Source organism: Pan paniscus, chromosome 7, assembly GCF_029289425.2.
Source record: "Pan paniscus chromosome 7, NHGRI_mPanPan1-v2.0_pri, whole genome shotgun sequence".
NCBI classification, from domain to species: Eukaryota; Metazoa; Chordata; class Mammalia; order Primates; family Hominidae; genus Pan; species Pan paniscus.
The window spans coordinates 114,276,877-114,301,780 of NC_073256.2; the positions used below are offsets into that span (position 1 = coordinate 114,276,877).

General features: G+C 36.3%; 2 protein-coding genes across 13 annotated transcripts in view; one reads left to right on the plus strand and one right to left on the minus strand.

Annotated features, from left to right (window-relative positions):
* Positions 1-24,904, plus strand: part of CPQ (carboxypeptidase Q) — a 625,632-nt gene that overhangs the window by 305,687 nt on the left and 295,041 nt on the right. For all 10 annotated transcript variants that reach the window (XR_004673002.3, XM_003821683.5, XM_034966385.3 and 7 more), the window contains exon 5: positions 19,414-19,525. Coding sequence is in view for 9 of the 10 variants with exons in the window: in XM_003821683.5 (XP_003821731.2) it covers positions 19,414-19,525 (112 nt within the window). In the remaining variant the exon portion in view is untranslated. The remainder of the gene's footprint in view (positions 1-19,413; positions 19,526-24,904) is intronic.
* Positions 3,686-24,904, minus strand: part of TSPYL5 (TSPY like 5) — a 347,974-nt gene continuing 326,755 nt past the window's right edge. For 2 of the 3 annotated variants that reach the window (XM_034966388.3, XM_034966386.3), the window contains exon 2: positions 5,431-7,096. The gene's annotated coding sequence lies outside the window, so the exon portion shown is untranslated. Of the gene's footprint in view, positions 4,440-5,430; positions 7,097-24,904 lie in introns of those variants that run through there. The other variant, XM_034966387.3, reaches the window with a different exon arrangement.

A 24,904-nucleotide genomic window follows, 5' to 3' on the forward strand; every position in this document is an offset into this window, starting at 1 on the left:
TAGTTTGCTATATTGAATATTTTTTGGGACTTCTAGATTTAATGTATCACATTTCACTAATTGAAAGAAAATTATTATCAGCAAGATGAATCTGTTTGGGAGTGTTTACTTATTTCTTTAATTTTCTAAATTAACATGCCCCTCCATAATTCTAAAATCCAAATTAAACTAGTATTTCTGGTACCTCAAGATTCCCTAAATGGAGCTTCCTGGGTCAGTACGCCACTTAATCTAACTTGTGAAGAAAGACTTCAGCACTCAAACTCATTCTGACCCTGTGGACTTTGCTTCAGCTGCTCCCTTTGGCTGTAGTTCTCTTTCTCAGAGCTTCATGTGGCCAACTCTTATCATTCAAGTCTCAACTCAAACCTTACTTACTTGGAAAGACCGTTTTCTGGCCGCTGAGGTCTCTGCCACTATCTGTCATATAATTTGATTTTATTTTTTCACATCATGTGTCAGTCTCTGGAATTATTTTTGTTAACTTGTACATCTACTGTCCTCCAATTAGAATGTAAGTTGAGAAGAACAGAGCCATTGTCTGTCAAGTTCATTGCTGTATCCCCAGTACATAGTATGGTGGCCAGCACACAGTGGTTTGATAAATTCTTGGTGAATGCATGGATATAACATTTGAGAAATGCTGCATAAAATATCATTCAATGGGTTTCTCTAGAGTGAGATATATTGGTACAGCATTTTCCAAATATATTTGACTAAGAACATGTATATATGCCATGTGCCACATAATGCAGTTTTGATCAATGACTGGCCACATGTATGAAAGTGGTCTCACAAAATTATAATGGAGTAGGCTATATCATCTAGGTTTGTTAAGTACACCCTATGGTGCTTGCACAACAAAGAAATTGCCTAAATGACACATTTTTCAAATGTATCCCTATTGTCTCCTACTATTGGTCTGTATGACTGCCATTATGTCAGTACCATATTGTTTTGATTACTGTAGCTTTGTAATACATGTTGAAATCAGGAAGTGTGGTGTTTCCAGCTTTGTTGTTTTTTCTTATAATTGATTTGGCTATTTGTGGCCTTTTGTGGTTCCATATTAATTTTAGAATTGTGTTTTCTATGCCCGTAAAAAAAAAAAAAAAACTGCTATCGGGATTTTGATAGGGATTGTAGCCAAGCAGCTTGGCTTCAACAATGCATTTTAAAACTTTTTTTTTCCTTTCTCTTTTCTCCTTAATCTCAAGATGTAACCTTGAAGCCAACTGCAGAAGCGTTTCCCCTTAACCTTAAAATAAGACTTCATGTCCCTCTCTTTCCCATCATTATCTAACTGTATGCTAGTATCTAATTATGTGCTTACTTAAAGTTCTGGGACTTAATCTTGAGACAGGCAGACCAAACCCGGAAACCCTGCTTCAAAATTTCAGATAACCTCAAGGTAGCTAGTCAACAACTTGGCCATTGTTGAGATGATGCCAGCCCATGCTCCAGGTGGACCAAGACCCAATATAGCAACCAAAACAAGACACGCAGATCTAGTACTTAGCGCAACTCCTGCTTGCCTTCCACATCAAGTCTCCCCTTTTTAAATACTTAGCTTCTTCCTAGAAATTCAAAGTGGTTACTTTGGATAGGGAATCTGGCCACTTCCCCATTACTAGTTTTGGTTAATAAAGTCACTTTCTTTCTACCAGACCTCTCTCTTGTTAATTGGACTCTGCAAGCAGTGAGTGGCCAGACCTGTGTTCAGTTACAAGATGACACTGGATCTTTAGGTTGCTTTGGATAGTATGAACATTTTAACAGTATTAATTTTTCCAATTTGTGAACTGCAGCCTGTAAGTTTTGATATATTGTGTTTTCATTTGTTTATATTGAGGTATTTCTAATTTCCTTTTTGATTTCATTTTGACACAATGGTTGTTTAAAAGTGTGTTCTTTAATTTCCATGTATCTGTAGATTTTTCAGTTTTTCTTTTGCTATTGATTTCTGTGTCATTCCATTGTGGTCAGAAAAAATACTTGGTATGATTTCTACCTTCTTAAGTTGGTTAGGACTTTTTTTGTAACCTAGCATGTTACCTACCTTGGAGAAAAATTTGGGGGCACTTAAGAAGAATGTGTATTCTGCCACTGCTGGGTGAAATGCTCCATATGTATCTGTTAGGTCTGTTTGATCTATAGTATTATTCATGTCCTCTGTTTCCTTACTTATCTTCCATATTGATGTCCTCTCCATTATTGAAAGTGTGGTATCGAAGTTTCCTACTATTACTGTATTGCTATCTATTTCTTCCTTCAGTTCTGTCAATGTTTGCTTTACATATCTAGGTGCTCTGATGTTGGATGCATATATATTTATAATTCTTATATCTTCCTGATGGATTGACCTTTTTAATCGTTGTATATGTCCTTCTTTGTCTCTTGTGATAGTTTTTGACTTAAAGTATGTTTTGTCTAAGGATAGCCACCCATGCATTCTTTTGGTTACCATTTGCTTAGAATACCTTTTTCTAGCCCTTCACTTTCACCCTGTATGTCTCACTAAGTCTAAAGTGAGTTTCCTGTGGAGTGCATGTAGTTGGGTATTTTGTTTGTTTTCCATTCAGCTACTCTATGTCTTTTGATTGGGAATTAATTCATTAAAATTCAGTGTAATAATTGGGAAGGGGAGGATTTATTATTGCGGTTTCATTAGTTGTTTTCTTTTAGTCCTATAGTCCTTTTGTCAGTCTTTTCCTTTCTTACTGTCCTCGTTTGTGTTTTCTTGATTTTTTTTTGTATTCATATGCTTTAATTCTTGTTGACATTTTTAGTATTATACCTTTTCATAGGTTTTGGAATTTTGGTTTGCTGACTCATTTTGAGTGGGATGTTTTTACATTCACTTTTTGTTACATTTTTTCCCTTTCTCTGGGCTTACTCTTGTTTTCCTTGAGGTTTTGTGATCACTTTTATCTGGTCTGAAAGACTTCCAGTCCAGACCCAGGTTTTATTATGTTCTATCAGCCACCCTTGCCAATGGTGATATTGGGGATATCACATACTCTGTTACCAAGCGAGCAGGTGGTTTGATTCTGTGCCTGGGTCTGAATCACATCTTTGTCAACTTTTCCCTCACAGGCTTAAATTTTTATAAAACTGCTCCTCTTAGTGTGTCGTGTTTTTTGTTGTTGTAGTTGTAGTTTTGTTTTTAGCTTCTTCTTATTAGCCCAACCTCCTTGTTTGGCTTTACAGTTAACCTGGCTTAGGTCTCCTTATCTCCAGTGAGCCAATTTTAGATTCTTGTATCCTGTAGGAGCAGAATGCCCAGCAGTCAGTGCTGGCTTCTAAATCTGGAGCCTTGCAGGTTCCCTGACTTCAGACTTACTCACTGCTTGTGATTCTAATGCGTTTCTAGTCGACAGAGATGTTTATCTGGTTCTTGGAGACAAACTATAAACATTTTGTGTTTACTTTTTATGTTTCATCTCTAATTATCACGTGTTTGGAATAGGAGGAGTTTTATAATGGTGTGAATTTGCTGAATCATGTTGACCAGAAGTCTCACCATTACTTCTGAAGCATTTTAAAGCATATTTCTGTCCTAATTTCTTGTCCATAGCTCTGTATGATTCTGACCTTTGAAGACTATAATAAAGGTTCATCATTTTTTAATGTACTTGTTGTTTATACTCATCACTGAGAGAAAATACGTTACATTACACAGTAGTCGAGAATAAACTTCTTTAATGGGTTTATGTGACTAAAATTGTAAAGGTCAGGGGAATTAATGGGAAATTTGTTTTAATTATGCATTGATCACAAAACATAATATTGTTTTCTTTGAGGAACTGAACTAGCTGGATTCTGAATCATATTTTATTACTAAACAGAAACAAATAAACTCAGACTGATTTATTGACCCTGCTGTATGCCAGGCCTTGTGAGGAATACATGGGAAGGAAATAAAGAGGTCTCTGTCATTAGAAAGGCCGGTGTTTCTCAGCTGAAGGCTGAGGTTGGAGGGTCTCCTCCTCCCCTCTCCCCAGTAGAAATCTGTGAGAATCTGAAATAGGAGGCTTTTTAAATTTCAAACTATGCACCCTATCTCCATTTCCCAGCCCCCTACCATGAGGGGAGTGTGTCTGTTGCCCCTCAACTGCTTCAGAACTACTATCAGAGCCACTTTTACCAAGAACATACACCATAGCAATTGGACATTATGAAAACAAAATATGTAATTAAATTCTAAAATGAATTAGGATGCTAGATGGATTGAGCATACACTGGATACTAGGCAATGCATTAGGACCTTCCTTGCAATTGCTGTTACATCAACTCTGTGGACAGATGTTAACATCCATTTTTAGGTACACAAAAGAGGGAGCGCAGAGAGCTCAAGCAGCTTGCTGAGGTTCCTAGTAAGTGGCAGAGGTGGACTTCAAATCCCGGCCTGCTTGCCTCTGAAACCCAGATCTTAATTACTGTATTGTAATAAGAGGGAGAAAGACAAGGTTAAAATATGTCCTACTGTATTGTGGTTTACTGAAGGAATTTATGGAGATTAAAATTCATAAATTGTTATAGAGTTAAAACAGATGAAATAATGCTTCTTTGACAGACCATTTAGTTTTTTCTTTCATCTTTAAACAATGCTGCACTAAAATTTGTCTGTAATGGCATAAAAAAACCTGATATTTGCCTTTTCTTCTCCATTCCCCATGTTTGTCAATCGTTACAGAGATTATGCTCAAATGTGATATCAGGAAATACTTTTAGTCCCCAGCTTAAGCTTCTCATTTCTGTGTGAAATATGGCAGACTTTTGATGCTTTCTCTAAGGTCCCGTTCTGGATATTCTCCCTGTGTTCAAGGCCCTTTTAGGGAGAGAGCCAGTCTATGGCCAGTCTTGCCAACTCTGTAAATGCAATTTACATTCTTAAAATTCACTATCACCAGGTCAAAACTAGCCCCTGGTGCATTTTGGGAAGCTTCAGTTCAAACACCTGAATTCATTTTCACCAATGCTACCTGGTTACCTTGTAACTCCAGAGTTTTTTAGAGAGGTTTTGTATATGATTGCTTGAGCTATAGCTTTTTCCCCTTTTGCAAGCTATTATTGAAATAAAAATGTAACTTACCTATTTCACAGTGTATAGATGTTTTTAAGTGGAATAAGTTCATGCTGTTTTAAATTAGGTTCACCAAATAACATTTTTAGAATATTTTCACCTTTCTAAATAACGTGCTTTTGATTGATACTCCCTCTAATTCAAACTGGCAGTGCATAGTACCCTAAACCAGTGCCTGCATAAGCAGTCTGTATAAAACATGCTTATGCTTTTCAGCTTCCCAAGTGAATCTTTCCTAGAGAGAATTGTTTTTTTTTTTGAATGTTTGTTTAGGTCATCTCATAATAATTATGACATAATCAGTAATGGAAACAATTTAAAGAGTTTACACTATGTGCCAGGAATATGATCGTGATAAACAAGTCATCTCATTTATTTCTTACAACACACTTTTTAAGGGTAGGTTCGTATTATCATTCCCCCTTTACAGAGAGAGAAACAAAGGTTAGAGAGATTAAGTAACTTGCTCATGTCAAGGTGGTAGTGAGAAATTATTGAAAGCATTCATTATGCCATGTGAGTAAGCAAAAACTGGCAGATTAATTTTTAGCATACTCAAATAAAAGGTCATGCATTAGAAAAAAAGCAGTCAAAAGTAGCTTCTGCCCCATCTTTAGTGAAGCAGACAGAGGGATATGATTGAAATAGTCCTCAGCTCTGGGTCAAACTCTCTGGCTTCTATTTTCAGGCCCTGCCACTTGGGCAAACATTCCTTCTCTGTGGAAAAGTAGAATGTTGGCCACAATCTCCTAAAGTCATTCTAGCTTTGATAGGGTGTGATTGTAGGAGCCTGCAAAGGAATCTAGAGTCATTGTAGGTTTCCTAATGTCTGTAGCTCTATGCAATTAAAAAGATTGAGTAAATCTTGGGAGCTGTCAAGAAGGTTCTTACAGTTTATATATAACATACAAAAAAATGTATAGGATACATCATAGTTTTGCTTGCTACATCTCCAAAATCTAGTGGAATTCAAGAAAGTTTCAGAAGGAACCACCAAAATGGCATGATGAGACTATTATAAGGGGTATAGCAATCTTTAGCCTGCAAATAGAGAAAAAAGTCTTATTTAGAAATGTCTACAAAATTATGATTGTTATGTATTTCATACTTAAGAAAGTAATTTTAGTTGAGATAAAATGAAGTACTGTTTTACACAGTGGATGATAATTTTGTGGAACTTTCCATCTGTAGAATCAAAACATAAAAAATAAATGTGAAAACAGGCAAATGTAGAAATAACAGTCCATCATGGATTATCAAAGGACACTATAAAGTATGGAGTTCTCCCCTAAAAGTTGGTATTGATAGGGATCTTAGTTATTATGCCTTCCTACTGTATGTGCCAGGGTTCCAATGGAAGTTGTCAATACAGCATAGCTCCAATTCAGGAAGGCAAATTTTAAGTCATAAAAGGTTCTGTTTAGGATGGCAGATTTCCTTAATCATTAATTTTATTAGTAGTATAATATAATGTTAAATTTTTGTTTTGGTTCCAGTTGAAGAGCAGCATGATGATAGGAATTTGCACTAGAAAACAATACTAATATCACAGGAAAACATTAAGAGTTTCTTCTCTCTGAATAGTGGTCATAATAAGCCCATCCTTCCTTTTCATAGAGGTTGATGGTGTCTTTGGAGATGATCTATCTCACGGCCTCCTCAGGGCAGGTGTCCATTGTTTACCTGGCAGGTGTTCCTTGCACCTCTGCTTGAACACTGCCCATATTTGGCAGCTTATCCTCTGGGGAGTACTGTTCCCTTGTGGGACTGCTCAGGTTTATTCTTTACTGAGCTCAAATCTATGTGCATATGCTCTTTCTCACTGGCCTGATTATTCCTTCGGGGCAAGTCTACTCTTCTTGCAGATGAAGCATCTAGCCCCTTACAGTCTTCTCTTCTCCAGTGTAATATATTCTGCTGCTCTTCAAGCAATGCATTTCTAGACACTGGAAAATCCTGTCAGCTCTTTTCTGACCACCGTCTCTTTTCCAAACTCTTTCCTCAAGTGTCCTGGAAGGAAACAAAAGGGAGTAAAAAAGTGTTGGATTTATTTAGAATAAAAAGGGAGTATTACTTCACATAATCAACAGCATTATTTTATTTTTATCAATGAACCTTAAAATCTTTAAAAACATTTTCCCATGACTGAGATACTGTTAGCTCAATATGCTTGTGGCCACCACCTGAGTTTCCTGATTGTTGCCAGACAGACCGCTATCAACTCACCCTCTCAAAGTGCAGTGTGTGCTTCAGATTTATCCCCACTGAATTATCTTGTCAGTTTTAAGCTATTATTTGTGCTTCAGGATATTTTACAATCTTGATTATTTGGTCTAACATATTAATGATTCATCTTATATTTTTATCATCTTAAAATTCATAAGAATATCTCCAAGGTATTGATGGAAATGTTAAACAAGATTGTATCAAGGGCCGAGTTAAGTTAAGCAATGCTAACATTCAAAACTTAATGAGAAATATAATTTAGTGAGAATGGTACTTTGATGCTTATATTTCCTTTAATCTTGCTCTAATTTATAGCCTATTAAAATATACTGTTTATGCTAATAAATACAAATTAAATTTTAAAATACATGTTTTTGTTTGTATTGTTTTTTCAAAAAATGCACAATTGAGAAAAAAAGTCCACTTTTCTTTCTTTTTTTTTAAGGTTTTCCACAGGTTGTGATTATTCAACACATGGCTACAATCGACTGATGAGATTTAACTGATTTAATGTATGATAATATAATCTAATGACAAGTCAAAATAATTAGGGGGACAGGGACAACCTCATGAGTGTTGACTTTAAAAATCTAAATCCACAACATGACAATAATGTCACAATGTCCATTGATGAAGAAAGTGAACAGTCTTTTTTTAATGATGTTCTTTTATTTTAGTTGATTGCATTTAGAGAGAGGACAACTAAACTATTCATTCTCCTTTGTGGTATCTATTAAGTTTTAAAAATTACCTTGTCTTTCTGTTATGTTTATTTATTTATTTATTTATTTATTTATTTATTATACTTTAAGTTTTAGGGTACATGTGCACAACATGCAGGTTTGTCACATATGTATACATGTGCCATGTTGGTGTGCTGCACCCATTAACTCATCATTTAACATTAGGTATATCTCCTAATGCTATCCCTCCCCACTCCCCCAACCCCACAACAGGCCCCGGTGTGTGATGTTCCCCTTCCTGTGTCCAAGTGTTCTCATTGTTCAATTCCCACCTATGAGTGAGAACATGCGGTGTTTGGTTTTTTGTCCTTGCGATAGTTTGCTGAGAATGATGGTTTCCAGCTTTATCCATGTCCCTACAAAGGACATGAACTCATCATTTTTTATGGCTGCATAGTATTCCATGATGTATATGTGCCACATTTTCTTAATCCAATCTATCATTGTTGGACATTTGGGTTGGTTCCAAGTCTTTGCTATTGTGAATACTGCCACAATAAACATACATCTGCATGTGTCTTTATAGCAGCATGATTTATAATCTTTTGGGTATATACTCAGTAATGGGATGGCTGGGTCAAATGGTATTTCTAGTTCTAGATCCCTGAGGAATCGCCACACTGTCTTCCACAATGGTTGAACTAGTTTACAGTCCCACCAACAGTGTAAAAGTGTTCCTCTTTCTCCACATCCTCTCCAGCACCTGTTGTTTCCTGACTTTTTAATGATCGCCATTCTAACTGGTGTGAGATGGTATCTCATTGTGGTTTTGGTTTGCATTTCTCTGATGGCCAGTGATGATGAGCATTTTTTCATCTGTCTTTTGGCTGCATAAATGTCTTCTTTTGAGAAGTGTCTGTTCATATCCTTCTACCACTTTTATGGCCATACTGCCCAAGGTAATTTATAGATTCAATGCCATCCCCATGAAGCTACCAATGACTTTCTTCACAGAATTGGAAAAAACTACTTTAAAGTTCATATAGAACCAAAAAAGAGCCTGCATTGCCAAGTCAATCCTAAGCCAAAAGAACAAAGCTGGAGGCATCACACTACCTGACTTCAAACTATACTACAAGGCTACAGTAACCAAAACAGCATGGTACTGGTACCAAAACAGAGAAATAGACCAATGGAACAGAACAGAGCCCTCAGAAATAATGCCACATATCTACAACTATCTGGTCTTTGACAAACCTGACAAAAACAAGACATGGGGAAAGGATTCCCTATTTAATGAATGGTGCTGGGAAAACTGGCTAGCCATGTGCAGAAAGCTGAAACTGGATCCCTTCCTTACACCTTATACAAAAATTAATTCAAGATGGATGAAAGACTTAAATGTTAGACCCAAAACCATAAAAACCCTAGGAGAAAACCTAGGCATTACCATTCAGGACATAGGCATGGGCAAGGACTTCATGTCTAAAACACCAAAAGCAATGACAACAAAAGCCAAAATCAACAAATGGGATCTAATTAAACTAAAAAGCTTCTGCACAGCAAAAGAAACTACCATCAGAGTGAACAGGCAACCTACAGAATGGGAGAAAATTTTTGCAATCTACTCATCTGACAAAGGGCTAATATCCAGAATCTACAATGAACTCTGTTATGTTTTTAAAATAATTATTCCTTATGGACTCTCAGTCTAAGCTAATTTTTGTTTGTTCTCTCCAGCAGGTCTATCTTTATAACATTCAAGCTCCCCCTACTTCTTATCCTTGGAGTTCACTTTTATGGGGACAAAAGATGAGTTTTCTGTGCTTTGGAAAGCATGATTATGCTTCATGTTAGCTTTGGAATTAGAAGAAATCATTTTTGGACCATTCTTTTTGAGTTGTGATACACAAACATTATAAGGTTAATCAGCATTTTGGCTTATTAGTGGCCTTTGATTCTTATGAAACTAAGATAATTCTCTTTTTCCTGCAGATGTGACATTTGACTATGAATATTGAAGTTAAGCTTCAATTCATTATATTGTAAATGGAAAAGAAGAGTTTTTCATTTTAGGTATATATACATAATACATATATTCTTTTCCTTGGCTCTCATCGTGTTTATATTAGGTACAAAACTAGTTAACATGTCTATTCTGGCATTTTTCCTCCAAGATATGTAAATTCTAATAAAAAATAAGACGAGATTGGGGAATGGGGATAATAGTATTCTTTTAAACAAGGATGCAAGAAAATGAAATGTTTAATTTTTGCAACATCTCCTTTCTAAAACAAAATATACTGATGGAAATTTGGCTTGTTTCCTAGAGTCTCAACACAGGGGTTATTAACTGCGATGACCGGGCTAATACTATGTGAGGTGGAGTATGATAAAAGGATTAAAAGCTAGAGGTACTGTGCTTGGATAGCAAGCTGGATGCTTGTGCAGGCATGGAGCCTTTCAAAGTAAAGTTGGCTCCTTGACACTCTGTCCTGAAGCTTGTGCTGATTTTTAAGATCATTGAAAATCAGGTCATTGAGAAGTCTTCTTTTAGGGATGTCTGTAACATTCTTTGACTGTCTTATGTTTAAGCTAGAATTTAAGCATCCAAATAAAAGTTGTTCTCAGGTGTCATCATCATAGGAAGCCATTCAGCTACCCTAAAGTTCACTAAAAAGTCCTGGAACTTGAGATGATTGACTTCTGACTCCCCATTGTCAGTGTGGTCCAGGGACATGGCAGGCAGGAGCCAACTGCTTAAGGTAGAAATGCTTTGAGTAACTTTCATTTAAACTGCACAGACTATCATGGCTGGATATTTTTCAAAGCTACATAGGGTTCTGGAATTTTAGAAACCATTAGGGGCCAAGAAGAATCTGTCAGCTTATAGATCTAAATGTTCAAAATTTAAGTTAAAGCCTTTTTTTTTTGGTAGGAAGCACCTTGACTCCCATTTTTTATAATGAAAGATTGATGATATCTCTATTAGCTTGTTTAAACTGAGCCATAAAAGAGTCTGTAGGAGGCCAGGTGCAGTGGCTCATGCCTTTAATCTCAGCACTTTGGGAGGCTGAGGCAGGCAGATCACTTGAAGTCAGGAGTTCCAGACCAGGCCAACATGGTGAAAACCGGTATCTACTGAAAGTACAAAAATTAGCCAGGCATGGTGGCATGTGCCTGTAATCCCAGCTACTCAGGAGGATGAGGCATGAGAATCACTTGAACCTGGGAGACAGAGGTTGCTGTGAGCCAAGATCACACCTCTGCACTCCGGCCTGGGTGACTGAGTGAAACTGTGTCTCAAAACAAAACAAAACAAAAAGTCTGTAGGGTACCAAATTTTTTTTTTTTTGGAGACAGGATCTGGCTCTGTGGTACATACTGGAGTGTAGTGGTGTGTTCATGGCTCACTGTAGCCACAGTCTTCTGGACTCAAGTATCCTCCTACCTCAGTCCACCTTCCCCTCTCCAGTAGCTGGGACTATAGACGTGCACCACTACACCCGGCTATTTTTTTTTTTTTTTCAATAGAGATGAGGTCTCACTACATTGCACAGGTGGGTCTTGAACTCCTGGCCTCAATTGATCCTCCCTCCTTGACTTCCCAAAGTGCTCGGATTACATGTGTGAGCCACCATGCTCGGCCTTCTTCTTTTCTAAAATCCCACCCACTTAGCATGACAAAGGCCTGGGACATAATGGTAAGCGAATAGTTGTAAGGAATGAGAAGTTTTAGCTGTGCACTGTACCATGCTTGGATTTGATTATGGGAAAGATGATCAATATTAACATAGAAGTTACCTAAACTCTCTGTGTCTTTTCCCTTACCTCAGGAAGTTCAAATACAATGTTGTAATTCAGCTCTTCTACTCTTCCTGTCCTCTCAAATGAGACAATTTATACTGTGGTTGCTGAGGCTAAATAGAGGAGGAATTCAAATACATGGTTCTTCTACTTAAGAGAAGATCATCTCCAGTTGCATCTAATCATGACTTCTGGATGCAACCCAATTGCCTCCATTTCATGAGAATGATTTCCTTCCATAGACATTCTCTGCTGTTCCCCTATCATTGTCAAATCAATGTTTAATCAATTCCAGCCATTTCTTGCAAATCCACTGCAATCACATTTTATAAATCTACCTAGTGCTTGGTTTTCATGCGCCACAGATAAATTAGGTCCTTCTTGTTTTATCCTGAGCTATCAGTCTAGTAACATGCTCACAGCATGCAACCAGGAATAGGCATGATCTCCTTTTTGTGAGTCTAATCTGAGTGTCCTTTACAAGTAAGAGGGGATAGTATGGGAGTGGAAACAGCTCTTTTCAGGACCAGCTGGGTGATCCATGAGCATTTGAACAGATGGACCATTTTTGTGGGAAAGGATTCTGTATCCTACAAGCTAACACCCAACAGCTTCACTGAAAAAAAAAAAAAAGCTTGAAGATAAGAAATCAATTCAAGAGGAACCCACACGTTTGCTGTGTTGCCTCTGAACACACCCTGTATGTCAAGAGCTTAGCTTTATTCTGTAGACCACCTAGTCAGAATCATTGGGGAGGAAAATATTTGTTCAAACATAGTCCCTTTTGTCTGTGCTGGGCAATAGCACAATACATTCAGCAACTACCCTCTGAAAGCCAAGGCTTTGTCTCCAGTGGGGATTATGAAAACATGGATTTCTTGAGAAGTGCCTGCCCACCTGTATTTAGATTTTAAATTTTAGGAAGATGCTTGACAGCCAGAAAAGAGGTGCTCAGGGAAAAGTCTGTTGAGATTATAGAGACTTTTTCAAAGACCATTACCTCCTTTAAAATGATTAGAATAGAAGAGGAATTCTTGAAAACTGGCATGGAATATCGTATTAGATGGAACCTTGGAAGGTTTTATTTATCCCTTCTCTTTTAGCTTTCTGTCTAAGGCCTCAGAATGTAGTCTACTTTAGAAACTCTCCAAGGAAGGAAATTTTTCATAAGCTTTCCCCTGTTAGTCATTTTTTTTAACTTCAACAAAAGCCTGCATCAGAAGCTTCTTGCTCGCTTATATGACCCTAACGCTCACTGCTGCAGTCCAAGCCTGGCTTCCTTTGCGCTTTCTTTTGCTGTTCATATTCTTCACAGTGGGACCTGTCTTAGCTGAAGCCCATTATTAGGTCACTCCTTGGCCTCTTCTCTAAGGCTAAATTATGAGGTTTTTTTTTTCCTCCTTTTTTGGTACGTCATATTTTTCCAACCACTTAATGATTTCTGTTGTTGAAAATTTGGGGATTTCCTGTGTCTGGAAATGCATTAGGCCTCAAACTTTGTACCCCTAAGACTTTTCCTGCTACCTTTTAAAAGACACCAAGTAAAATTAAGACTAGGAGAAGAAAGCTGCTGCAATTTTAAAAAAATCACAAAAGCAAAAAAACAAAAAACAAAAAAACCCAAAAACACCAAGTAGCTGTCTTTCTGGTTTTTGACTGAGCAAGATATTTGTAAAATGAAGCATACTTTATTGTCAGATGGGCCTGTTGTTTACTGACAATTGACCAACATGAATGTGGTCAGGTTTAGATGAATATCTATACAACTCACATAATTTTTAATGAAGAGAGTTAAAAGCTAAGCATGCCAAGAAAATAAGTATGACTCAAAAGTGGCCCTTTCTTAGTATATTGGATGTATTATAGCTTCTAGTTACCAAGGGCCTTTGAAGATGACTGGGCCATTATTTTAATACTTTTTAATATGCTTCTGGATTCAATTATTGCAGATTTTTACAATTATATTTGATCTCTAGTTAGTTTATAAGGAGGACACTATCTTTGTCAGGTTTTAATATCAAGATTGTGATAGCTTTGTAAGTAAATGTAGATATTTTCTATACTTTTTCTTTGCTTTAGAACAGTTGAAATAGAACAAGATCAATCTGACATCTAATGTTTGGTTGAACTCACTTCTAAAACTGAGCCCCTTGACTTTCAAAGGTAGGTTTTTCATAATTCTTGCTATAGTTTAACATATCACACATATGGAAGACTTTATTTATCTATGTTCAATCTAGAGAATAGTAATGGAAGGATTACACATGTTCTCACCACTGAGTTGCAGAAACAGAACACTATCAGTGTCTTTGAAGGTCACTGTGTTCCCGTACCTGATCACCTCCTCCTCTCTGCCCTAACCCCCATTTGACATAAACACAATGCTAACTTTGGTATACCATTGCTTTGCTTTTCTTCATAGTTATACCATCTTTGTATATATTATTACTGAAGATTATATTATTTAGTTTAGTTGAAATTTATATTATAGAATCATAATCTACTTCTTTTGTCTTTTTTGGGTTTTTGTTTTTTCTTGCCTATTTTTGTTTTGAGATTCATTTATATTTAACAGTGCATCACTAGGTCATTTTCGGTTCACTTTACTACTTTGTAATAGTCCATTGTATGACTATTCCACAATGTATCGATTCTACTGATGATGGACATTTGTGTGTTTTCAGTTTGAGAACTTCTGAATGTGTCTGTATGACCGTTTTGGTCCATGTCTCCTGGTGTTAGAATTCCTCTAATGTTTACACCAAGAGTGGAATTGTTGGATTGTGGAATGCCCATATGTTCAACTTTATAAGGATATGTCCAATTGTTTTCCCTTAATGATTTTAACAGTTTTCTGCTTCTACCAGGAGTGGATAAGAATTCCTATTGCTCAGCCTCCTTGCCAAGATTTCATTTGTGTGATTTTAAATTTTTTGCCAGATAGTTGTAAAGTGGTATCTTATTAAGGATTTAATTTACATTTACATTTCCCTGATTGGTAATGAAATTGGTCACCTTTTCAAATGCTTGCTGTCCATTCATAATTTCTTTTCTGTGAAATGCCTCTTTATGTGTTTTGCCTATTTGCTTTTTGGGTTGCTTGGCTTTTTTATTGATTTGTAAGAATTCTTTACCCATTTTGAATATAAATCATTTTGAGTTATATATATTGTAAATGTCTTCTTCTAATTTCTAGCAACTCCTCTCATTCTATGATTTCTCTTGATGAACATAAAGGCTTCATTTTATGATAGTTAAATTTATACATCCACTATTCATGCTTTGAATTTTTATTCTATTTTTAAAATCTCCACACTGAAGATACAAAGATATTTTTCTCTGTTGCACTTAAAACTATCATTATATTGTGTTTATTTATTTTCCATCTTCCCACCAGAATCTAAATTCAATTAAGGCTAGAATATTTGCTTGTTTTATTCATTTCAGTATCTCTAGCACATGGTGGGAACTCAATAAAAATTGTTGAAGGAAACCATGACTGAATGCCAGAGAGCGTGAAATGTTCTTCAGTATCTTGCATTAGCTCATTTTCCTAAGGATGCACATCCTCTGAGGCTATTTCCTCTCCCTAGTCCTGCCATATTTTTTATATGTCTCATTTTCATCTCATAATCAGGTGGATCCATTTGGACTCAGTGTCTTCATATGCACCAGTAACAGAGGGGCTTGTCCTCAGGCTGCTGTCTGCACATCTTTGATTTCATCCATCTCCACTCTCGGACCTACAGCTGGCCTGCAGGTGGATGTATGCCGTTGCCATTCTGGTTCCTTCTCCTAGCAGGCTTTCATCCAGTGCATTTCTGTTCGACTGCGGTGTATTCTTCCTCTATTCCCAAGGCCCTCATTCCCAAGGTAGTCAGGGCTAATTTAGTCTGCCTCGCAAATAACTAACCCTACATTTCAAAGAACTAGAGTTCCCATTCTGCCTTTCTAGTTGTTTTGTTACAGCTGCTACTGCTATTGTTGTTTTCAGAGTAACTTTTTACTCTATACTGCATTTGGAAAAGATGGTGGTGAAAAGGAAGTTGGGGGAAAGGAATTGGTCAGTGCCTTGAGTGCCTCAGGATGCAGAACACAAGGGGTAGATGGGCAGGTGCCCACTTCTCTGTTGATTCTAGGCCATGCTTTTGCTCAAAGGAATTGGATCTGGCAACAGAGGCAGTGAAGGGACTGTGCATTTTCCTAGCATTTATCAGGTGATATTTTTCGTGAAACTGCAGTTTACTGCATTTCTGGGTAGTCTGTTTTTGTTTGTTTGTCTAAATCAGATCCAAGTTTATTATAACTAATGTTCTTTTATGCCTGACCCTGACATAAGGGAGATTTTCAGTAGCCTTGTGCGTTGGTATATTTTTCTGGGTTATCTTTTGTGAGGTGACATTAAGGAATGCTAGCCACATTCCATTTTGAGTGAAACCTCCTGCACTGCTATTTTCTAAGTGTATGCAGAAGCTCATATATTTGGAAAATTCAAGTTCATTCAAATTGCTACTGAATTAGAAGGATCTTTTTGTCATTACCTAGTTTTAAATCAATAGATATTAAAATTACTACTACTATTTCATTGTTGCCCCAGTTTTTTTTCTGATTAAAAAAAATATACTAAAACAAGCTCTCATAATCCAGAGAATATGTAATCATTCTTCTATAGCACTATACCAAAGACCTTATCCTATGGGACATCGCTTAGTTTCCTATCATTCAAAAACCATGTTTCCAATTTTTTAACTACCAGTTTAAGTAACATTAAGTAGATTACAGAATGGAGAAAACATAAAGAAGTATGATCGTAAACAACTTCAATTTTTCTGAAAGAAATCTGAAGGATAAAATAATAGCTTCCTTGACTTAGTTGTTCCTATATATTATCTGAGAAAAAGTTTATTGAAGCACATTTTGACACTTTTAATCCACTGGAACGTCATTAAGAAAATGTTCTGAGAGTCATGAGAATGTTGACTAATTGGGCTGTTTGTCCCACATGGGATTACACCACTACTTTCTGAATCAGAAGTTCCTGCTATTGCAACATGAAATTATTCTTTATTCTTTATTTTTCCCCCTTAGAAACAATCCATTTGGGTTCATTACATAGCCATTTGTTAGTTTGGGGGATTGTGCTTGTTTGTAACTACAATGAAGTCATACTAGACTGGGTCTGTATGTAAGTCAGTGGGAGATCGTGCAGCTGCTCAGTGAATCATTCAGTGCAAAGGGTCACCCTAATATTTTAACCCCAAAGTCCTGCTTTCCCAAAGTCATGGGTAATTTTTATTTTAATCATCAAGAAGATTGGTTCAACTTTGGTTTACTTAGTACATGTTGCACATACATATCAATCTGTAAAACTTTTTAAAAAATTATATTGAAGTATAATATTCTCAGAGAAAGTGCACAAATCCTAAGTGTATATGGTGAACCTGAGTACACCTGTGTAACTGCTACCCAGATCAGAAAACAGAACATGACCAGCACCCCAAAAGGTTTCCTCTACCCCCTTTTTGTCACAAACCCTCCTCACCAAGGGTAATCACTCTCCTGTTTTGTGTGTTTTTATACCTTATATAAATGGATTTATACATCATGTGTTATTTTGTATCTGGCTTCTTTCATTCTTCATTATGTTTATGAGACTCATACAATTTTATCATGAATTGTGTTTTTTCATTTTCCATTTCTACCTTATTGCTATGAAGTGTCCTATTGATAAATACAACACAATTTATTCATTCTATTGTCAGCAGACATTTCATGAGTTTTCTTTCTTTTTTTTTTAGGAGGGTTAGGCCTATTATGAATACTCTGTTATGAACATTCCAGTACATCTTTTTTGGTTAAAGTATACACACACACACACACACACACACACACGTCCTGTTGGATATATAACGAGGAGTAGCATTGCTGGGTCATAGTTTTGTGTATGTTCAGATTTAATAGATAAGCCAGTTTTTCCAGGTGGTTGAATGTACTTACACTAGCAATGTACAAGAGTTCCAGTTGCTCTGCCTCCTCACCAATATTTGGCATATTTTGTCTTTTTCATTTTAGCCATCTGGTTCAATATGTATTGAATGTGGTTTAGTTTATATTTCCCTAATGATAATGAAGCTGAGTATCGTTTTTATGATTATTAGTAATTTGCATATCTTTCTTTGTGAATTGTCTGTTCATATACATATATACATATGCTGAATATTTTCTGTTTTTCTGTGGGTTACCTTTTCACTCTCTTAATGGGGTCTTTTGATGACTAGCTTTCCTAATTTTAAAAAAAAAACTCTCACATATTAAAGATCTTAGTAAATATTTAGAAAATTGTTAACCAATGTGTGAGGATCTCAGTAGTGACATGTTTAACTCAAAACGTAATTTATTATTTTTTTCTTTTATGGCTTATAATTTTTGTGTCCAGTTTAAGATATCTTTGCCTACTCCAAATTGGTGAAGTTATTCTATGCCTTCCTCTAAAATCTGTGTTTAGATATGTAATTCATCTGACTACATATTTGTATGTTTTATAATGATCAAGATACATTTTTTTCAAACCAATATTCTATATACCCCAGCATCACTTTACTTGGTTTATAACTTGTTTGAAATGTGTCCACAAAATTTAGTTTCAGTGAATTTTTTAATATTTTCTTAGAATTACTAATACTTCCTAAGAAGAATTTTAAACCTGTGATGATTTCAAATGTGTAATATAATTTCTAGATTTATTTAATACTAATGTCAGTTGAAATTTCCCTTAAAAGTTCTCCTGTTCAATTGGATCTAGTTTTGAAATCCAGCTATTTATTTATTCAACATCAATCTATAATGCATAAAACAATTTTTTAAATAAATTATTGTTCTCATTTTCTCATTTAAATCAATTCATCACATGTTTATTACGTTTCTTCTAGAATTTGGGACAGTTACGAATGTAGTTGAAGTTTCAAGCTTCATTTTTATGTCCTTTAGGTTTTAAGCCATATAATAAATTTATCAAATATCTGTCAGTAATAAGCCAATTTCTTTTCTTTTCTTTTTTTTTTTTTTTTTTGAGATGGAGTCTTGCTCTGCCACCCAGGCTGCAGTGCAGTGGCGCAATCTCAGCTCACTGCAAGCTCCACCTCCCGAGTTCACACCATTCTCCTGCCTCAGCCTCCCAAGTAGCTGGGACTACAGGCGCCTGCCACCACACCCAGCTAATTTTTTGTATTTTTAGTAGAGACAGGGTTTCACCGTGTTAGCCAGGATGGTCTTGATCTCCTGACCTCGTGATCCACCCGCCTCGGCCTCCCAAAGTGCTGGGATTAGAGGCGTGAGCCACCGCACCCGGCCAAGCCAATTTCTTTAGTAGTCAAAATTATATTAATAAAGAAAGGTACAAAGTGAGGATTTTTATTACTATTAGGATTGACTTAGACCCCTTATACAATTCCTCAATACCAAGTTTTCCACTAATAATGACACATATCTTTAAAGACATAAAAATAGGAAAGAAAATATAAAAGTTTCATTTTTATATTTTGAATACCTAAATTACTCTTTGATGTCATTTTTGCTTAGTTTTATTTTTTGACTTTTTATTATTTGTTCTAGGTTGTACTGGTCAGTGGACATCTGGACAGCTGGGATGTTGGGCAGGGTGCCATGGATGATGGCGGTGGAGCCTTTATATCATGGGAAGCACTCTCACTTATTAAAGATCTTGGTAAATATTTAGAAAATTGTTAACTAATGTGTGAGGATCTCAGTGACATGTTTAACTCCAAACACAAAATACTTAACAGATTAGTTACTATGGTATGTTCAAAGATCCTCTTGAGGTCAGTTGATTCCCAGAAAAGAAACAACTTATCCTCTTAAAGAAATTTTTATTCATGTGTACGCCAGACATCTAAAGTGTCAAATGTTATCAGCCACTGGGGAAAATGAACAAGCAAATAAAACTGAAGCAAATGTAACCACACCAGCTAAAGAATATGCAAGGAAAATATGATGAAATGCAAAGAAAAATCAGCAGCACCTCCTACTTCCTTTCCCTTATTCATCTTAACACATTATCAGACTATTAGGACAATGGATAAAGGCTGGTCGTCTTTCCATCATAGAAATAAAAGAGTAACCTAGATAGAAAGAATGATTTCCATAGCCACAATAAGGAATCCAGGCAGATAATTCTTTGTTGCAAGGTCTGTCCCATGCATGATAGGATGTTTTGCAGCATCCCTGACCTCTTCCCACTAGAAGCCAGTAGCACCCTCCCCTAACCTCAAGTTATGATAACAAAAATGTCTCCAGACATTGCCAGATGTCCCTGGGGGGCCAGGGAAGCAGTTGCCCCATTTTGAGAACCACTAATATAAACTAATAAAAATATCTAGGTAACCTGAATACAGGGTCATTTTGTTAAAGAAAACAAACTAATTGGAAATCTTACATTGTATATATGCTTTTACCACAATTACCATACATGACAGAAAATATTTTGACCACCTACTTTGCTTTTTATAAAGCACTTTGTAAAAGCTGGGCACATAGGTTTAAAGCATGTCCCCTGTTCTTAAGGCTCTTAGAATGGAGTGGGTAACCTTCACACATACATACACACATAGTTATCAATATAGACATAATTTCAACATCTAATTTTAGAATTGGGGAAGGTTTGAGAGAGAAGTTATCCAGCAAATAAAACTGAAAATCACACATTCCTTCACAGAAAATCTGGGAGACGCTATGTTAATTCTCTCCTCCTCTTCTCTTAAAAATATTCCCTTGGCTATCTCTTCTTTCTGTTTCTCATATCACTCCAGAAAGAAGTGGGTTCTAGAGGAAAGCAGGAAAAAGTCAAACATTTTTCCTCTTCAGAAAGCACCGATAATGATTTTGGACATTAATTTTATTTCAGTATGTTCAATCAGCTTGATTGGAAGCTCAGTGGTGGAGTAAAAAGAGAAATTTTCTTTAGACCCATTTGAATTGGACTTTAGGTCACTTTACTATATTTTGGTCCTTAAGCAAGTCATTTGAATGCTCTGGACTTCATTTTTCTCATCTCTATTAAACTGTAAGCTTCAGAGTATTTCATTTGCTCTAGATTGGAATAAAAATTGTATCTTCTTTAAGCTTTGAATCTTACTTCTTTGGTATTCAGCATGGGACCCTAAATCACTGTTAATTGAATTGAATTCAGTTGCATGGACAAATGTTAAATACCATGCAAAAGTGAATTGAGTATCTTTTACCAGTTCTCAAAGTACATCGACTTCAGTTGCTTTTGATAGCTAGTGACCAGTCTCTTTAATTCAGGACTTAAATCTCCAAAAGATTTCTGAAAGTCTATGTAAAGATATGAATAGAACTCTAAAATAAAGAGTAATATTTCTTTTGAGTAGGCGTTATGAGGCACCATAGTATACTGTTAAAAACATAGGATTCTGGAGCCAGACTGCCAGGGTTCAAATCTCAGCTCTGCAGTCTGCTAGGTGTGTGGCCTTAAGCAAGTTACTTTGCCTCTCTGTGCCTCAATTTTCTCATCTGTGAAATGGGATAATAATAGTTCCTATCTCATAAAGTTGCTTTGAAAATTAAATAAGCAGAGTATACTTAGAACATGGGCTGGCCCAACCCAAGTTATCAATAAATGTTAACTTTTATAACTTAATAAGCATGATTCTGACAGTACCATTTTTTTAATATAAGAGAAGATGATAATTTAGTTTACCTCCATCCCCATTAGTGATTACTTTGCCTCCTAACTTAGTATATTAGCTATACTAATGTAACTTTAGGGCCAGTTGCTATGTATCCCTAAAATATCCTTTCCCTTTACTAGTTAAGTCACCATCCCTTGTATGATAGAAACCCAGTGACCCCTCCACTTTTTTTCATTTCACACTAAATTTTTAGAAGTCTTAAATTTCTCCTGGTTACTTCTATATCCTGCTTATGTTTAATGCCCAGTATCTACTCTGCACCTCACTTTCCATGATTGCACCCATTGAGTCTTACTCTTTAATTTTGAAATTGTGGATTTCTATTTGTAGATTGCCTATGTATTTTAACATGAAGAGCTAGGTTCAGCATGTGATGTGTATGAATTCTGGATGAAAATTGCTGATATACTTGAACTAGAAATATACCCTTGGGCTTGAGGCCAAGAAATAGGTTCATAATTATATTACTTAATTACATGGAATCCAATCTGTTTAATTGGTAAAATGTGAAAGCTCTGTGGCAATCTCTTTTTCCAAGAAAAATGAGACTCCTTTTGGATGCTATTCCTTGGATGATGTGTCATGCAGCATGTCAGAGTCCCTCAGTGGAGCGTGTTAACTTGAAGAGCTGGTCCAGTGGGGATCTCTGATATTTGGAAATATTTTTCTAAGATTCATCCTTCTGGTATCTTCTTCTTTGTCTTCCCCTCTCACCACTCTTATAGATTCACTTTTTTGCTCAAGCCTTCAGCTTAAATTATATTCAATTAATCTAACAGAAGAGTTATTTGTGCTTTGTAAATATAATCAGTCTTTCCCGAGTAACTGTCTACACAAGGCTGTTTGCTGTGAAGCGTCGTTGAATACTTTTCTGTGTCTGTGGTTTACTGGACTTGAAACTGTTTATTTGAAATGTTATTTTCTGGAATGTTCTGGTGTCAGTGGACAAAGCCTATGGCCAATGATGCTCCAAAATGCTCATTTGGCACTTAGAAAATAAACTACCATCCATCCCAAATTCTTCCAACTGTATCATTTTCTATGAAGTTAGAATTTTGAGTTTCCAGGTCTAAAGAAATGAAAGATATGAGAATTAACAGTATTACCTGGTTGTTGGAATGTGGAATATATAAGAAACATTTTTCCAGAAAAAATGTAAATGTTGAGCCTCCTGACTGTGATTACTATAGAGCTTGAAAGTCTATGTCTTAGAAAAATATTTTATTGGTATGTTTCTTCATTCATTCACTCAACAAATACTTGTGCATTGACTGCTGGTTCATGTATCAGATGCCTTGCACTAAAGAGGAAAGAGAAATGGCCCTTTAAGTCCTTGAAGTAGGAGAGACATTTAATTCAAAAATTGCAATGAAATTGTGGTAGGTTCTCTGAATGTAGGATGTACAAATTACTTTGGGCACCTGGTAAAGAGACGGACCAACATGGCTTGGCTGGGTCAGAGCAACTTCACTAAGATGTTATTTGAACTTTCTTTCATAAAGATAAATAGAAATTCCTGAGATGAACAGTGCAGAATGAAGTATTCCCAGCAGAGTACAGAGCTTCCAGTTCTGTGTGTCATTAAAAATGAGAAGAAAATTGTTGACAGTAGCAGTCTTGGGATTATAGGGGGAGACAGGAGTTGTGGAATTACAGGAGAGGTTCACTTTTTACCTGATATATTTGTATAATGTTAGATTTTTGTGTAATAAGTAAGTATGTGTTACTTCAGTAATCAAGAAAAAGCTATCAAATACTCCTCTACCCCTACTCCCAAAAAAGAAATTAAAAAGAAAAGAAAGAGTTTTGGTATTGTCATTATCATAAACACCCTGTTAACAGAAACAACACAGCAGAGGTAAGGAGTTGGAAGCGTTGTCCAGGAGTCACCAAGCCTCCCTGGCCCAGAATACAACCATGAAGACAGCCAAAGGCATGCCAGGGCTTTGATGCAAGTTCCACTGTAGCTAGAGCCTTATGCAGCCATTTCCAATGCAGTGGGTTCTGTCTTAGAAATGGGGACCCATCTGGGAAGAAGGTTTTCTTCCCTAAGGCTCTGGTCAAGACTGTCTTGGAAAAGCCCCAGGAAATGTAATTCAGAGTAACAGAGAAGAAAATGAACAGCCTCCAGTGAAATGGAAGCCTAAAGGGTAGAGCTAGAGAGATGGCTGGTGTCCTGAAACGAATCTGGGACTAGCCCAGACCTACAAAAGATATCTCCTTTGGAAAGGACCTCCCCACTGGGTTTAGCCGTACCGCTGGGTATAATAAAAGTATTGAGAGCTAGCATTGACTGAAGATTACTATTGTAAGCATTGTGCTAAGCACTCCACTAAGTACATATTCTCCTTTATTCCTGAAAATAAACCCAAGCAGTAGGTAACTCGTGTTATATTCATTTTACAGAAGAGGAAACCAAAGCAGAGAAAAGCTAAGTACCTTGCCCAAGATCACTAGCTATTATGTGAAAAATTTAAATCTAGGCAGCCTGATGCCATGCCCAACACTCTTAAGTACTTTATAATATTGTTTTAATGGAAAAACACTGCCAGTCTGTTTCTAGGAACACTCATCCTCAGGATAAAAAGAGATATTATAAAGAAAGGGGGGAAAAGTGTCCTATGGTCAGATAAGTTTGGGAACTCCCTCTTGGTAATTTCTTTATTTGTAAATAACATTTGTTGGGAGAGTACTCCGTGGGTATAGCGTACTTTGGAACACAATGCCCTGCGGCATTTTTTGAGGTGGCAGAACTGAGTAAGAATACAAGAATCCTTACACAGATGCACTTCTGGAAGTGAGTACAAATAGCCTTGGATTTGTTTTCATTCTAGATTTTCTAGGCTACCTTTGGGAGCCTGAGATTGCCAGAATATTGACAAGCTAGAACCATATGATGATTCCTTAATTGGCATGATAGAGCCTATTGTTGTGTCTCTCCCTGAAGAACATTTGTATCCACCCAAGTGCAAACTCTAGCTGACAACTAACTTTTTATCCACACTATGAGTCTATTTTTTCAAAATGAACGTAGTATTATTGGAAATATTTGAAATATGCTAATGACTCTTTCTATCAGGTTTTTCTATGGCCCCAGATGAATCAGAATTTGTAAGATTTTTATTTTCTAGAAGGAATTTTTATTTTAAAACATTCCATGAACTCTCCCTATTGCCATGTTGGATACGCTTTCTGCACAATTATTTGGGAACAAAGGAAGGGAGACTAATGGCCCTGGGAAAGGTATCCTATTAAAATCACTGGTCCTCAATATGTTTAGTGAATAATACATCTGCTTGTGAAGCTGTCCAGTCTGAAGCTGTGTTTTAAGTCTTAAATATTTCCCCCAACATTAAATTTTATTTTTATTAATT